This window comes from Manis pentadactyla, chromosome 8 (genome assembly GCF_030020395.1).
Source record: "Manis pentadactyla isolate mManPen7 chromosome 8, mManPen7.hap1, whole genome shotgun sequence".
Classification (NCBI taxonomy): Eukaryota; Metazoa; Chordata; class Mammalia; order Pholidota; family Manidae; genus Manis; species Manis pentadactyla.
Window position 1 is genome coordinate 113,966,437 of NC_080026.1, and position 17,185 is coordinate 113,983,621.

General features: G+C 52.8%; 1 protein-coding gene across 8 annotated transcripts in view; it reads right to left on the bottom strand.

Moving 5' to 3' along the window:
- Window positions 1-4,008: 4,008 nt before the first annotated feature.
- SH3PXD2A (SH3 and PX domains 2A) overlaps window positions 4,009-17,185 on the bottom strand; it is a 220,831-nt gene continuing 207,654 nt past the window's right edge. For all 8 annotated transcript variants that reach the window (XM_036898463.2, XM_036898461.2, XM_036898464.2 and 5 more), the window contains 5 exons: window positions 16,637-16,754; window positions 12,745-13,082; window positions 12,191-12,240; window positions 9,403-9,522; window positions 4,009-7,409 (listed from right to left, as the gene is read on the bottom strand). In XM_036898463.2, coding sequence (XP_036754358.2) covers window positions 5,442-7,409; window positions 9,403-9,522; window positions 12,191-12,240; window positions 12,745-13,082; window positions 16,637-16,754 — 2,594 coding nt within the window. In that variant the 3' untranslated portion in view covers window positions 4,009-5,441. The remainder of the gene's footprint in view (window positions 7,410-9,402; window positions 9,523-12,190; window positions 12,241-12,744; window positions 13,083-16,636; window positions 16,755-17,185) is intronic.

A 17,185-nucleotide genomic window follows, 5' to 3' on the forward strand; every position in this document is an offset into this window, starting at 1 on the left:
CTGAAGACGACACAGCCTGGCAGTGACCCGCTGCTGCCACCTCAGCACTTCCACATCCAGTGGCCTCACTTTTCCACATCTTCAGTATGGACCCCGGGACGATGGCCTAGGCTGCTTCTGCTAGATCTGTTAATGCCAGTGTGAAGTTTCCAACTAAATACTTAATAATTACAAGAAAAAAGAAAAAAGAACAAAACACATTGCACTCTTCAGCCAGAACTATGTGTGTGAACAGCACACACACTTGCTGCCAGAAGCTGTGAGTCCCATGGGGCCTGCCCAATGCCAAGAACTTGTTCATGGAGACAGCTTGCCCAGTATTTTTTTTCTCTAACCCCATGTTATTTAGTTCAAGTGGGAAATTACCAACACTCACGCGCACACACACACACACACACACACACACACACACACAAAAGCACTTTCCGCACATATGACCCTCAAAAAAGTGAGGGAATCTTAATTCTTTAGTGATGTGGATGGTTCTCTTTCCAGAGAGCTCTGCATCGAGATTCTCAGACTGGACACACAGATGTATATACTGAGACACCCCACCAGGGACACAGTCCCCCTCTGGGCTTGTAGATCCATATTTGTACAGAAATTCAAACAGAGGGGTTGGAGCAGCAAGTGTACAGTACTAGAGGTGGAGGGGACAAGCCACCAAGGACGTCCCTGTTGCCCTGAGGGGCAGAGCTCTAAGGGCTTGGACCCTGAGACTTCCCATCCTGCTGCTTTCTCTACCGGCACCAAGTTAGGAGGCCGGCTTGGTACCTGTTGTGGGAAGTCCTGTCAGCAGGGACCTAAGTGGGCCTCAGGTGCTTCTCCGAGACCCTCCGGGGACTGCCGGGATGTTCAGCAGAGGTGGGGCTCATTCCTCAGCTGAAGGCATTGAGATGAATGGGTGGCCCGGGCTCAGCACGAGACCCAGAGGCAGGCTTGTGGAAACTGGTGTCTCACTGGGGTGTGCAGGGCTCAAGGCGCCCACATCCCCAAAAAGGATTTGGTTATACCTAGGGTTCCTGCCCATAAACCAAACTGAGGTTATGTAGTTTTAGAAAGACTCAACATACATCAAAAGGATCATGGCCCAAACATCGGGAGACTGGGGTGAGAGAGGGCTGCTGGGTGACTTTTAGGACAGGGCTTTCTGAGCAGCTGGCTGAAAACAACATGAAAAGGAATGATTCCTGGATGTCCTTGCTCCTCTCAGAGGGCTGGGGCCCTGGGAGGCCAGCAGCCCCATGCCACTTCCCTGAATCCCTTTTTCTGGGTGGATGACACCCAACAGAAAAGGGGTTGCCCTCTGGTGGGGAACCCCTGCCATCTTGCCAGGAAAGGGAGAGGGGAGGAGGGGTAAAAATCAATACCCAGGAGGTCAACTGTTCCACTGCTAGGACTCCTCCCAGCAGCCCCTCCTGCCTGCCTCCCTCTACTGACAGACTGGGCCACTGGGTCTCCTGCCACTGTCCCAGTAAGCACTGGCATCCCTCTTGAATATTGCACTTTTCCTGTCTCTCAGATTGTTTTCATTTTCGGTTGAGAATGCAAAGTATTTGGAGGGAGTAGGGGAAGTGAGTAACCTTAAAGAAATAATATATTAGTTAAATACAAAAACAGGAAAAGTAGGGGTTACTTTATCTTTTTTCCCCTTAAACTACCAAATCGAGGTCTAAACTTAAATAGTTCTACACCTACTCTGCAAATACTAGTAATATGAAAATAATGCTTGGCCAAAAATTCCCTTGTCTTTTTCCTTAAGATGATAAAAGTAGTAACATGCCTTGCTGAGGAAAGCGATGGATATAAATGCCAGTAAAATATGCTGCTCTAACATCTGAAACTGATTAGAACGATTCTATATAATGCCTTCGTCAAGATGGAGAGTCAAGGAGTAGGAGAAGGGAGGCCTCTGGGGCCAGGCTCGGGGGAGCGGGGAGGGAGGAAATGAAAACGAGGCCGGCAAGACAGGGCCCAGCCACAGCGAGGCACACAGATGGCGCACTTGCTGTTCAGGGCTGCCCCTTCCAGGTTCCTCTTGCTGCCGCCAGGGTCTCTTGGCTTAGTGAGAACAGCACGGTGAAGCCAGGGAGCCCAGCCAGGCCCGCTGTCACAGTGGGAGAGATGAAGACATTATTTTCCCTTGTAATTAAAAGAAAAAAGTCTTTAAACTGAAAGGAAAAAAGCACCAAATGATGCATCTTCGGGCATTATATAAACCTCAATAATGACCTCAGAAGGGCTCATTATATTAAAGTTGCAGTATACAGCAATACAATGTCATTTCACATTTTCAATCGCAACTAATGGAAAACTAGGTTTGGACACTGCTGAGATTTCATTTTTCTTTTTCCTTTTTAGTCTGATCTGGTTTTCCTCCAGATGGGTCTGAGCCATAGGCCCCTCCCTTCTCCACCCACTGCAGGCAGTACCCTCCATCACAAAGCAGCTCAGTAGCTTTAAGGAAGGCCCTCTCGCCCTGGCTAGGGCTAGGAGTCCAGGGGCACAAGGCCTGGCATCCCCTGGCTATGTCTGAGAGGGACTGGCATGCACCCTTCTTGCTTCAAGTATCAATATTCTCTTTGGGTTTGCAGGGTTTGTGCTGTGCTGTACATTAGGGGATGATGGCAAGGGGCAAGGGGCGGAGACGGGGCCTAGCAATCCCTGGTCCCTGCCCAAATGTACATGCTGTCACCAGGTGGCAACATTTCTCCACTTTTCTTGGATGCCTGAGCAACTCCCCGGCCATTCTTAGGGCTGGATGGCACAGTGTAAACATGATGACCACATGATAAACTATAATGGGGCGGGAAGGAGTGCAAGGATTGCTGCAGGGGAACTCGGCCCTGTCCTAGCTGTGTGATTTTGGGAAAGTCATTTCCTGTCCTTGGGCTGCAGGAACAGGATGGGATGGGATGGAGTGACTTTCAGGCTCATGACTCTCTCTCTCAGAGCACTGGGGATTGAGGAGATAGGGTCCTTGGGGGCTGGAAGAATGTGGTCCTTGTGGGCAGAGAGCCCCATGGGCAGTGCAGACAGCGAGGAAGGGCAGGGAAAGGCAGGCTCTGGGGAGCACTGTGGTCCAGTCCAACTGAGATGCTGTGCTTGACAGGTGCGTCCTGCACTCCTTTCCTGGCCTGGATGGCAGGTCATTGCTTGAACTGGCTCAGTGCAGATGTTTGAGGAGTGAGGCCCTAGGGCCCTCCCCCTTGGAAGATAGCTACGTGGAAGGTCCTTTAACCCGACAGTCACTCTACTTTTAAATCTTATTTTAAATAATCATAAATTACTTTTTTTTCTTTTAATAAATATGTGCTGCTTAAAAATGAGAAAAGTATATACTGCATCTTTAAGTAATGCACTTTGCTCTCTGGGTTTCTTTCCATTCCACCTTATTAAAGTGCATTAATTAAAAAGTAATGAACCACTTCTTTATCATTATTGTTCAAATAAGTCCAAATAATATTAATATGAAGATACTAAACCACTACCATTAGTACTGCAATCTAGCAGATTAACTCAACATCCTGCTCTATTTAATACTGTCCAGCAGAAAATAACTAATTTCAATTTTAACAAACTCACAAAAAAGGAAACGAAATCTTATCATGGCCCTTCAACAAAGAACATGAGCAGTTGGCTATAGCTGCCAGACATCAGTGTATGGCGGGGGAGGGGGGCTCAGGGGAATCCCCAGGCAAGGCCCCAGGGATCTGGGGGGCAGGTGGGTATCGACAGCTCAAGACGCTGGGTCCCGTGCTGATCATCAGGGCAGCATATCCTGCCTGGGTGGGGAGCAGGGGTGGATGGGGCGGGGGGCTTGCCTCCGTAGAAAATAACCTTTAGTCCAGGATTCTGGCAGCTGAATCGGTGGCTGTGAAGCCCGATCTGTCCAAAAGCAAAGGCACGTGTGGAAATCCACTCCCAGCAAAGGGTGAGTCCTTGGGGAAGCTGCTTCGGCTTCTGGAGGGTCCCATTTGAAACAGCAACGATTGAAGGACATAACCCAACATTGACAGGGACTTTATTCTCTCCCTTCTCTCTTCACAGGGGCACTGCTCCTCGGGAAGACCAGGTCACCTCCCGGCCTGGGGATCCTCCATTTTCTCGGGCAACTGTGGCATTGCTTGCAGGCCGGTGGGGTGGAGGTCGTGTTTGCTCAGCTGGAGTCCCCTCAGCCCTCGGTGGGGGCGATGGCTGCTTCTCCCCAGTTCACGTGTAAGGCTTTGGTCCTGCCCAGTGGGAGAATGTTTGCAGAATTGACGCTCACCCAGCAGCCTGCAAACTGCCTTGTTTCCTGAAAAATGCCCTCCTCCCTCCTGGGGAGGGTCCGCCCCACCGAGGTAGGGCAAGAACCAGAAGAGCAGTGTCTCTGCTTTGCCATGCCTGGGACCTGGGGCTTCTCCAGCCCCCAATCCCTCCAGCAAGTGCCATGCTCAGGTACTGTCCACATAGTGGAAACCAAATGAAACGACTTTGACTTGTGGAGGGGAAGCATGTTAGACATAAACAAAACCAACAACCTCCCCAGAGACAGAAGAGCCTTATCCACCACCCACACTGTCCCCCATGAGGCTGATGGCCCTTAGGCTCCCAAACAGCCACTAAAATAAGACCAAAACCCAAGGCCTGACGCAGAAGATCCAAGTCAATAAACCTCTCCCAAAGGATGCAAAGAACTGCCACCCAGAAATATCCCAAATAAAGCCAGTGCAGAATGTGGAGAATGGGGCCTCGCCCACCCTTGCTGTAACCCCTGGGGCTGGTGGTCCTCCACAGGTGCCCTGGGCAGGGCAGGCTCACTCCTCAAGGCCAGGGGCAGTGACAGCTAAGGAAGGTGGTCCTTCCTGGACCCTGGGCATCTGCTCTCTCTCCAGCTCACTGACACTGACAGTGGCTTGGCCCAGGGACAGGCTGAGCTCACAGGAGATGCCTCCAAGCCCCAGAGCCAGCAGTGTCTTCTACCACACCCTTGTGGTGGGCGGTCACAATCCCTGGGAAACCAGCACAGTGCCCAAATACAGGTTAGGGTGATATAAAGGCTACCTTGGTGGCAAGACGCCAGCAACTGAAACCGGTCTACACAAGAGCAGGGCATGGGAGGCCCCCACGACCACATCTTTTCCAGATTTGCAGCCAAGGCACAATTGGGGCTTCCCACATGGCTTGTCCCAAATGGTGCGGAGTCCATCAGTGAAGTCACCAAGGTGCCCTTGTGGGGCTCAGCTCTCTTGCTCTGGTCACAGGCCCAGGGGTCCCCTGCTCATTCCCCTCCCTGCTCAGGGTGGGTCCCCACCAGACCCTACCTTCCAGCTGGAGCATCTCTGAGGTCACACATTCTGCAGGGTTTAAAGTTGTCCCCCCACCCCTCCCATTTTCCCTTTCCCTTCTGTCATCATCTCACAGCTCATCCACACTAAGGCTGCCCCACCCCTGTCCTGTTAGTTCTTTTTCTCCAGGTAGTTAGAAGGTACCCAGCCTTTGAAGGGCTTCATCCCATCCAGGATCTGGCAGTACCACCAGCCATTGGGGTTCCTCTCCAGGACTTCCATGGAGACTCCCTCCTGGAAGCCTGCTGTCTCCTCATCCCCCTCATAGTCTGCAATTGAGACATACACATCTTTGAGGTTGTTGTGGATGAACTGGGACTTCTCAATGGGCTTGGGGCGCACAGGGGACACGGGGATGCCATTGCGCTGGGTGGGCAGCAGAGGTGTGTCTGAGCCCTGGCTGGGGGCCCTTTCAGCCAGGCGGCCCTTGGGCTCGGCGGCAGCTGAGCGCGCAGTGCTGAAGGAGGAATTCCGGCGGACACCTCGGAGGCCATCAGTGGCCGTGAGCGACTCATTCCTCCTCAGAGCACAGGACAGGTTGCTGTCCTTGGGTGGTGGGGACACGAACACTGACTGGGGCCTCACTGCCACCTGCCGCACACCGTTCCTCATCTTCACTGCCCCGGCAGCTGAGTTCTTGCTGAAGCCCCCGGGAGGCTTGGAGGGGATGGGGGGCGTGGCCCTCTTGTTCTGGTTGACGGTGTTCAGAGCTTGGACCCGCCTCTCGATCTTCTCCAGGCTGTCTGACTTGCCCTCGTTCTGCCTGCTCTTGCTGGTTATGGTGTCTGGCTCTTGGCCAGAGGGGTCAGGTTGCTCCTTCTCGCCGAGCACCAAGTAGTGGGAAGGGGCCCAGCCCTCTAGCTCCCCAAACCTCACGTACCACCAGCCGCTTTCCAGCTTCTCTAGCACCTGTACCTCCACGCCTGCGGGGAAGCTGATCTCTGAGTCCTGGACCTTCTGGTAGGCACTGCATGTCCTGTAGTTGGTGGCCTGCCCTTCCAGTCCCTTTTTGGTGGGACAAGAGGATGTGGTAGCTGGGAGGGTGATGAGGTCAGCCGAGCCTCTCCTGGACCCCTCATTGGGACCTTCAAAGGCTGTCTTGGGGGGCAGCTCTGAATCCTCGCTCTTTGAGCCTGTGAGGCCACCCCGGAGCTGGCCTGTGGGTCTCAGCTGGCGCCGTAAAGTGCTAATGTCCATCTTCTCTTGACTTTGGGACTCTGTTCGGTTCAGGAATGGCTTGGGTCGGACTGATGGCTTGGCCCGGGCACAGGAAGTCAGGCCAGCCCTCAGCTCAGCATCCTTCTTTGCCCCCACCTTGGGAGTGCCACGGATGCCTGCGTCCGAGGCAGAACGGGGCTTCAGGTCGCCACTGTTCTTGGACAAGGAGGAGGAGGAGGAGGAGGAGGAGCAGGTGGTGTTGATGGTGATGGATGAGGAAAAGGAGGCCGAGGAGTGGTTCTTCCCTAATTCTGCCTGGGCATTCTTCTCTACTTTGAGCTTCAGGAGTGATGACGATTTAGGGGAGCCTGATTTGGGGGAGTTTTTCCTGGCAAGGGACAGTGGGGAGCCCCCTGGGGAGTCACTGTCCCGGGAGGAGCATCTTGCTGACAAAGTGTCCTCTACACATGGCCGGAAACCCTCGTTCTCGTAGATGGTTTCCTCTTCCAGAGCCACATCCTCCGAAGACCCCCCAACCCTGAAGTGGGCCCGCTGCAGCGAGGAGGCAGGCGAGGGCCTGTGGGGCTGCGCGGGCTGCTTATCCCCTGCGCCGCTGTCCTCCGTGGGCTCCTCACTCGGCTCCGGCTCCGAGTCAAAGCCAAAGGCAGGGATGTCGTACTCGGGCTCCTCGTACCTGAGTTTCAGTGGGGAGTCCCAGCTCTCGCTGGCACCAGCTGGGCCCTCCTCGGCCTCCCTGGGCTTGCTGGGGGGCGCTGGTGGAGGGACCTTGGGTCTGGTCAGCGTGCTTGTACGGCGGCTCAGGTTGGGCTTCTTGCGCTTATCAATGTACGATGCAGGGGCCCAGCCCTCCTTCTCACCGATCTGCACGTACCACCAGCCGCCAGAGTTCTTATCGATGACCTGGGGGAACAGGATGGGCAGGCTAGTGAGTTGGGAGGATTGCTGGACCCTAACATGTGCTGAGCTAACAGCCTTATACTTTGGCTTTAGCAGACATCATCTCCATTTTACAGATGAGCAAACTAAGCCACTGAGTAAGTGGCCCAGGACCCAATATGGTAAAGGATGGCCCAGAATTCAAACCCAGGTCTCTATCATCTCCTGGTTAGGGGGGCTCCCACTCTCCAAGACTCTTTCTCCTGGTGTCCCAAGTCTCCATCAACACCGTGATCTAGCTGGCCTCCTCTACAGACCCCTACTTCTCTTCCCCCTAAGCTACTGCATTTAGAAGATACTTAGAAGTGTTCCTAGTGCCTACAAACCCCAACTTGCCAAGGACCCATACGTATAAAAGACTGCTATTCTCTCACTTCTGCCTTCCTCCTACCCCCAGTACTATTAGGTCCTCCCTTGGTGACCCTGGAGAGGGTCAAAAGAGAATGGGAAGATACAGGTGAGTTGAAGTGGGAGGAATAGTCTGAGGCCAGAGCTTCCCTGAGACCACCCCCTGGCGTCTCCATGGCCTGATGGTCATTTCACTGCATGTGTAATCCCACTAGCTAAAAAGATTTGGGTTGAATGGTTTCTTGTGGGAAGGATGAGTGGCCTTCAGTCATTTCCATGTTAGTATAAACTAATTCAAGGAGTTTCTTTCTTAACTGCTATTTTAGATTGACTAAAGGCCAGGAGAGTGGTGCGGGCTGTGCTGCAGTTCATTTGGATTGGGGAACATAAAGGGAAGATAATCTTGGATTGTGGGAAAGTCCTGGAGAAAGAGGTACTGGGTAAGGAAAGAGGAAGCATGAAAAATCTGGCACTAGGGGACGAGGGGCAAGGAAAGAAGAGAGGATAGAGACTGCCAAAGGCAGACTCTGCTGGAGACCAGCCATCTGTAGCCCCCACTAAAAAATAAAGATTTTTTTTCCATAGTTTAGTCCTTCCTATATTCCATCATTCACCCTGCCCATCTTGTACCTAAAATTCAAGCTCAGGTAGATTCTAAGTTCTGTTACATTATGAACTTTGGAGAGTCTTCCAGAAACCTAAGCACCATTGAAAGAAGACTTTCCTTGGAAATTTAATTCCAAATTCCAGACATGGGATTTAAAATATTCACATTGAGGATATCAACTCTTCAATAGCCAGAGACTGCCCAATTACTCCTCTGACAGTTTTACAGTATTAATTGGATTTAACTCCACTACTACACAGAACCACACAGGAGAAACAACCAAGCCACAGATCTTTCCAGCCTCTGGAACCCATGTTCAGTGTCAGCCCCAAAGCAGAATCTCATAAATGCTGGGCCATAGGGTTGATCACTTCATTTTGCAGAACGAAATAATCAAAGCTTGTGGGGAGAAGTGACTCTCAAATGCCAGAGGTGCCTGTGGTGTGCATGTGGACAGAACCTGGGTTCCCGGTGAGCTTTGGCCACCTGAACCACATCCTCCCACCAACAGCACCTCCTACTGTGGGTTCTACAGAACTCTGGCCTCCAAGGTGCTCCTGGGAGAGAAAGGGGGCCAGGACCAAATGGGTTTGGGCAATGCTTCCTATTCTAGGCCCCTCTTAGAGAGGTACAGTGACATCCCCAAACAAAGGCTTCGAAGCTCTGAAATTGAAACAATTGGCTGGATTTTGTTCAACCCACTGTCCTCCACCCTTATTTGGCTACAGAAGACCTTCATTAAAAATGCCTCTGTTACAAGCTCTCGCAACAGGCTTTGGGGACTGCTGCTGTGAGGAAAGCACTTGAGCACTGAGCTGGGGGTTCTGGTTCTGGTCCTGATGGTGGTGCTTACTAGCGTCAGGCAAGTTCTCATCCCTGTGGGTCGTGTCTGCACCTTTCCTGATGCCTGCAGGAATGTCGCCAACAAGACACAAATGGGAAATGTGGCAGGTCTTTAACCAGCTTGAGTTGAAACCCTTAGCCTCACAGCCCAAGGCTCACCTCTGCCTTCTGTCCTCCGCGAAAGCTGATTCCATCAGAAATGCATGACTGGAATTCGGCAATGGTGTAGTACTCCACCTCAACGGAAGGGGGCTCTGGCGGCTTCGGCAGCTGGAACCCCTAAGGCCAAGAAGGACTCTGAGCAAAGCCCTCCAGGTCAGGCTGGTAATGGAGGTGAGTGTGGCGTGTACACCAGCTGCACAGCAGCTGACCCGAGGAAGCATCTGTCACCTGAGTCTCAAGGTGCCTCCCCAAGAGATGGCTCTCCTGACCAGGCTGCTAATACCTACAATACACTTGAGACTTGTCTGAGCTATCAAAATAAACATTTAGTAACACAGTAATCTCCTTCCTTACATCTCTGGAGGTCCAGTTTTCAGATGCCTCAATAACTAGGTCCCCAAATGAAAATTAAAAAGCAGAGAAATTGTTTTAACAAAGCTTGTGCATACTGTACCATGGGAGAGGAGAGCCCTGTTCTGAAGCCTAAGGTGAAGGGCTGCAGGGGTGACATCTGACTGCAGAGGGAGTCAGGAAGCACAGCCATCTTTGGGTGGGGTGGGAGTGTAAGGGGCCACTGGGTGAGATGAGAAGAGCCCTTGGTCAGTCATCACAAATGGTCAGTCAAGTGCTAAATAAAACTCAGGATCCTTCACTCTGTGGGCAGGGTAAAACATGCTGGATAGCCTGTTTTTTTAGACCCTGGCACATCAATATCTAAGCACGACCTTCAAAGACACTTAGAATTTGGCTGCATCTCATGACTTTTGAGCCTCATTTATTTATTTTCAAATGTGTGTTGTACGCCCACTGGGTGCCAGACACTGGTCTAAGGCACTGGGCCAAACAATAGCAAACCAAAAGGACATCCCCTTGCCCTCATGGAATGAACATTCTAGCATCACCAGGTCTCCACTCCAACCAAGATGGACTTGGTGCCTGCCTATTACTTCTAGTATGTCCTTTTATCATTTAAAGGGGTTAAAGCAAAACAAACAAAAAAGTGGACGGGGAAGCAGCTGTGGTGTAACGGGAAGACCTCAAAAGGCCTCTGCCTTGCAGCTGGACACATGTGGGCACCAACCCCAGCTCAGCAACTCACCAGATGTGTGGCCTTGGCAAGGCCTGTGATCTCCCTGAGCCTCAGTTTCCTCGTCCACAAAATGGAATTAATAACAGGGTCATGAAGATTACTGATAATGTGCGTAACTTCTAGCCAAGCCAGGGGCACAGGAAGAGCTCCTAAAATAAAAGCTGAAGCTCAACACTCCTCCTGAAACACCATCCTATTCCTCTGAACCTTCTTCATCCTTCAAGACTTGGCAGGTCCTAATCTTGCTGGTCCCAGCAGTGAGCACAGTGAGCGAAGGCTGGGAGGAAGCTGGTTTGGAGGGACCGGGTATGATTCAGTCAACTTTCCCTGCCCTGGTGTCTGGCCCTGTGGCCATGCATGTGAGCAGATGTGGCCCAGCCCCAGCCCAGCCCAATCTGGCCCAGCCCCCTGGTCAGGTGGGATTTAGTTGGTCTGTGCTGGAAATAGCAGCCCTGCCACAGAAAACCCTGCAGTTGGTAAGTGTGGAAGGAATTACCCCATTCTTGCCAAAATCAAGTCTGCCTGAAAATAATCAGCGGGGGCTGAGAGAGATGGGAGGGAAGGAGAACTCCTGGAAAATTCAAGGGGAAAATGAGGCAGAAGCTCCCTTGGGACTGACGGCTGAGGCAAGGGCAGTCTCATCTCCAGGGGCCAAATCGTCAAAAATCCTGCTTATAGAAAGGCCCCTCTTCCAGCGGCTGCTGCTATCCCCCTCTCCGGGGCCGATGTCACTGATCACAGTAACCCTCGCTGCGAAGCCCAGATGTGACTTCAGAAATCCTTTTCCACACAGTGCAGCAGGGCGTCCTGCCAACAGTCACAGTTGACACAGGAAATGGAGACCCGATTGCCAGCCCTCCACACACATCATCTCATCTCATCCTTATACTAGCCTGCGGAGATGGCTGGCTCTGACCCCATCTTACAGGTAAGGAGGGCAGTCAGCTGGCCCAGGGTCCCGCTATTCCAGAGTTGTAGAGGTGGAACCTCAATGCACGCCTAGCAGGCTCGGAGCCTTGTTCTTTCCAGCTTCCCTCTGCTCCTGGTAACAGTTCTCTGTTCTCCGGCTCTCGGCCAGCCACTAGCACCACTGCCACCCCAAGCCCTAGCACCCTGAGTGCGTATCTGCCTCCTGGATGGTTTGGACACCAGGACACCCCACCCACAGAAGCAGGGATCCTGGCAGCACTGAGCCTCTTTCAGCTTTAGCATAAGCCAGTCCTGGCCATTCACCCGCTCCCTGGAGGATGCTCACTGGGCTGCCCTCTGCACTCCCAGGCTCTGGCAGCCACCACACCCACGGGGCATTCCCAAGCAAGGAAAGCAAAGCTGTAAAGTTTCCAGGCTCACGTGGACAGCAGCCCCATTTCCAGCCGCTGGCAATGCCCTGGCCGGACACTTTCTCCAGCCAGTCTAAATGTTTACATCTGCCAGTGCAGTGGCTGGGATGCATTTATTTAGCTTTAGAGTGCCTTGCGTTTTTTATTATAAACTATCTAGGTTCCTACAAAGGCTGGGATCCCCATCCCCAGGCTTCCTTCCCTGTCCCCAGCCTCACAAAGCTGGGAGCCCCAGCAGGGCCTTAGGAAACCTCTGGACCAACAGGCTCTTCACTGAGACAGCCAGTTAGCTGGGCTGCTACAATGCATCCCTGGAAGAGGAATGAAAAAGTGAGCAGAGATTTAGCATACATACCAGACTGGATTCTCTGCGAGGTGGAGGCCTTGTCCTTAGGTTTGGGGAGCCTAGAAGAAGAAACACGGCTTCAGAAATCCCAGCCAGTGAGCAGCAGGGCCTGGATCAGCCTGCAGTAGGTGCTGGCCACTCTTGGTCCTGGGAAGTTCCTGGATCTGTCCCACATTTATGAAGGACCTATGCTCTCAGCCACTCTAGGAACTATAGTTAGGCTTATTCGCTGGGAAAACCAGACCTGTAAGCTTCCTTGGCTGTGGAATACACTTATCTACAAAGTGACCATTCCTGGCTCTCCACCGGAGAAGGAGGGAACACTACCAGCGTGTATACTCATGTCATTTGTCTCCAGTTGAGCATTTGGGAGGAATCACCTAGTCTACTCTTGTGATTATTATGAGACAAGCTGACAGAGTGAGGCTGGGGTCAGAGGTTGGTCTGTATCTCAGAAAGAAAATGGTATGGAGAACCTGCACACCCCTCTGGCGTTCCTTGCACCCATGACCACTCTATGAACAGCTTTGCAGTGAGGACCTAGGGGCCAGTGAGGCTCTTACTGATCTGGGCCCTCTGAGGGGCAATCCTGGCCACAGCGGGAGAACCCTGGGCCAGCTTGGACACGGTCCTCTCGGGGACCCCCAGGGCGTTGCCGTTGGAGGCGTTGCAGAGGATGGGCAGGCTGATCTCTTTCTTGGTGATGGGGGCCTCGGGGCCCTCGCCTTCAGCTCGTGGAGTCTCCTTGTCTCCGGATGCCTTCTTGTTCAGCAGGTTACTGATCTCCATGATGTTCCCAATGATCTCCACTGGGCCTGCCAGATTCTTCTTCCGCGCTGGCAGGTCATCCTTGGCTTTCTTCAAATAGGATGCTGGCGCCCAGCCCTCTTTGCCCAAGTATCTGTGGGGAGGGTGGGACATGGTGTCACTCGGGGACTGATGCCTGACCTCACGCTGCACTCCCAGGCCCCATCTCCCCTTGTCCAGCTGAGTCTCCTCTACCATGCTCTGCAAGACACCTGGCAATGCCACTGGTGGACAGGACAGCTAGAACACCATTTCCCCGCCTCCATCTCCTGTTCTTTGCCTGATCCCTCTTAGTGTGGGCTCATTCTGCAAAGTCAGGCAAACATGAGACCTTGAGATTAGAAGATTTCTCAAATGTTGAGTTGCCCAAAAGGAAGACTTCACAATGGCCTGCTATCTCATAATAGCAGAGGGCAATTCTACAGCTAAGAAATGAGAACGTGTGAATGTAGTGTATATAGCTAAACACCCCATCACAAAGGGAAGTACAGTCAGAGAGGAGAAGAGGCAGCACAGGGGAGAGCTAGGAAGCCAGCGTCCTTGGTCTATGGTACCTCGGACAAGTCCTGACCCTGGAGCTCAATTTTTTCTTCTTCTTCAAATACAGGGATAGAATAGCTGTAAAAGTTTATCCAGAAGGATAGACACATGGAGACCGACCAGAAAGATGTCTACAAAGAAGACGAGTGACCAGGTGGGGAAAGTATCTGCAGCAGTGGCAGACGGATCCAGTGCACAGAACAAGCCCACAAACAGATGAACGCTGAAGGTGACATTTCAAATTAGTGGGGTACGGATGCATAATTTAATGACTGATTTGGGGATGACTGATTATCCAGTTAGAAAAAACAAGTGGAACCCTGGGCCTAAACCACAGAGCAAAATAAAAGAAGCAATTGTTGAGTATCTGCCTAATCTTTGGGGGTTGACAAAAGTCTTTCTAAATGGGACCCCAGAAGCCAAAATCATAAATGAAGGACTAAAAGCACATGACTGGGTACAATCAGAACCTTTGGTACAGCAGAACAAACACAAAATGGAACAAGATGAAAACAAAACCAAAAACCTATAAACAAGAGCAAAAAGCAAATGACAGGGCTCACTTAATTTTAGGTGATTTGATGACTTCTGAAAACAAGCTTCCCCCCTTTTTCCCATGGCGTTGAGAGCTTCTACCCAAACCCCCTGGGAGTCTACTTCCTGGTCTGGCAGTTGCTGGCCAATACCCCCGAGTCTGGGTTGCAATGTTCCTGTCTGCTCCCTGGGGGACATATGGGTCTTTGGAATAGCTCCTCTGTTCCAGATGCCTGACAACCCCCCTCCCTGCCTGCCCAGTATGGCCTTGTTCTTGGGCGCACATTAGGTGGGAGAAAAAAGGAGTATGAAAGCTGAAGTTTCTATCCATATGTCTCAGCTTTGCTGGAAAGCTCAGCTGGAAGGTGCTCACATCACAGGAATGTGCAGGCAGGCTGTCCCAAGCTCACCTGTCTGGCCCCCCGTTTGGGACTGAAGGCAGACATCAGTGAACAAACGGATGCAAGTCAGAGGGCTTGCCTGGATTCCCAATGTACTGGGTGCAGACACGTGCAGACTTTCTGGGGTGGATGGAAGCAATTGGTAAAGAGGCCTAATCGCACATATGAGCCAACAAACAAGGCTCAGAAAACAAAGCCAGTAGCAGAGGGTCGCACAGCTAGCTGTTGGCACCATCTGGCCCAGAATCTGGTGCTTCCCCTTCTTCAAGAAAAGATGAAGATGAACTGGCTGGACACTGCAGAGCTTCTCTCATGAAAAGGCCATGGAGAGACGGGGAGTGTGGTCTCCCGGGCGTGACGGTCAGGTCTGCTCATTGCCCAGGGGCTCCCATCTCAAGCCTTGTTGTGTCCCTTCAGTGTTACATGGATAAAACTAGATTCCAGCAGAAAGAGGCAAGGGAATCAGCAGCGGCTGCGTGCGTCTGGGCCCAACTCTGCTCACATCTGCTATCCAGCTCTGGAGCCCAGAACGACTCCAGAGGGAAGGAAACGGGAAGCAGGAAGGAGAGAGAGGGAGGGTGTGTATATGTCTGTGTTGCAGGGGAGTGGGGAGGGGCAGTGGGGGGGGGGGGGTGGCAAGAAAGACAGGAAATGAGGATCAACACAGAGCCTGGAATGTTGGGAAATGGCATATTTAAGGGGGCGTCTGGCAGCCTTCTTAAGGTGGAATCTTTTCAGCAGGGTGTTCTCAGTTGAAGCTGCCTCTGGCTGAAGTGCTAGGCCATGGAGACAAGGCCTGACTGGAAGTGCCAGCTCAGAGTGACTTTGTTGGTCACTTTAGAAACCAATAAACCCTGGCAGCCTTGTAGATAACCTCCAGGCAAGTGGTTTTGGTTACCAGCCTGCCGGAATGTTCACTGGCCTTCCTTCCCACATACACTCATGGCTGTTGGATTTTGGGGTGGCTCTAGTTTCCACTGCTTAGAGAACATGAAAGTCTAGGGACAGTGGCTTCAGGCAACACATGTCCAGGCATGCAGTCCTATCTCACCCAACAGGACAGAAAGGGACACTTCAGCCCTCCTGACCGGTATGCACGGGGCTGGGACAGGGACATCTATGGCCGGTCAGGCTACACTAAGGTTCAATCCCATGGGCCAGTGACCTGCATTCGACCTATCAGCTTCGACTAATCTTAACACCCTCACGGTCTGCCACGGTCTGAGCTACTGTCTCAGAGTGCCCGCGTCACCTGAGTCAATCCTGTCCCCTCTGTAGGACAGCTCAGAAATGCCTTCGCCCACAGGGGGTCTGGGGTTCCCAGGCAGTCCCCAGAGCCCACAGATACTGGACTATCTCTGTTTCTGGGTTATTGGCAGAGAAGAGAGAAAGTGGGCAAAATCATCACAGCTGAGCTGGTTCCGAAGAACCCCAAAACACTTCCTGTGAGCAAGGCCCCTGGAGGTGCCAGCTGGCCTCAGAGCCGCAGGGCAGAGGGGACTGGAGGGTGGGATGTGGTAGGGGAGAGTGAAGCCCACACGGTTTAGTTTGCTTCCAGCAGCATCAGGAAAGCTCCCCACTCCCAGCTGGGTTTCTCAGCTGGGAAGTGTGCTTAGGCTCTGGGAGGAGGAGGGGCAGAAAGAAGAGGCCTCTGAACTAGGCCTGAGTTCAGGCCTCACTTCTGCACTGCGAGCCAGCCCTGCACAGCAGAACAGCCCTGGACAAACAGAACAGCCTGTATGTGGGGCCCCCAGTGCTGAGTGTGGGCAGCAGGGGCTGCCTGCTGGGACCTCAGTAAGGCCCGTGGATGCCAGCGCTCCAGAGCACTCCAGGCAGCCAAGGCCGGACACAGAAAACCAAATTCAGATGTGCTGGATGGACCCGTTTGGCAGATGCATGGGAAGGGACCACACCACCGCGCCTGCAAGCTGGGCCGCTGGGCCCCTCTGGCTGCAGCTCACTCAGGCTCTGCTTTCCTTGTCCCAGGAGGGAATCTGCACCGTGAGCACTCTGAGCTGCTCAGCTGTGCAGAGCTGAAGTAACCAAGCCAGGGCTGTGGGTGCAAAGCTTCAGTCAGTATCTACCTGCCAGCTGGTGCCTACAGTCCCTCTGCAGTCCACTCTGCTGAGGGCCTGGGCCTGAGGGCATCTCACTCCTCTGCTGGGGCTCCTACCTGATGTACCACCAGCCCTCCAAATTCTTCCGGATCACCTCCACAGTGACTCCCTTCTCAAAGCCAATCTCGTCCTTGCTCTGGCTGGTGTAAGGCTGCACAGTGATGTACTTTTCCTCTGTGGATGGTGGGCGAAATAAGAAAGACAATTATTTGAGGTTGGGTGCAGGTCCTCCTTCCTGTCTCCTCCTCCTCCCCTGGCCTGGCCTGGCTTGGCTTCTTGTCCAGGTGCTCTGGGTCAGCCTCTGGCTCTTCCTGGGAAGGAAGGGGAAAAGCACCAGGCCTCACTGCTGCAACCAGTATGTGTCAAAGCCAATCAGGCCCCAGGTGGCTCAGCAAAGTCCTAAGCAGCATGGAGTTGGCTCTCCCAGTCTCCCAGCCCAGTAACAGCAGCCCAGCGGCTGGGATCTGGGGTCCTCAGCACCCCAGAAGCTCCATGGGCTGAGGGCAGGGCTAGGAGGAACCTGCCCCTGGCAGGGCCTGAGTCAAGAAGCTCCCTGAATCTGAGGAGGCCCCATAGCATGCCCTCCCCTTCTCTGAATGTGCTGT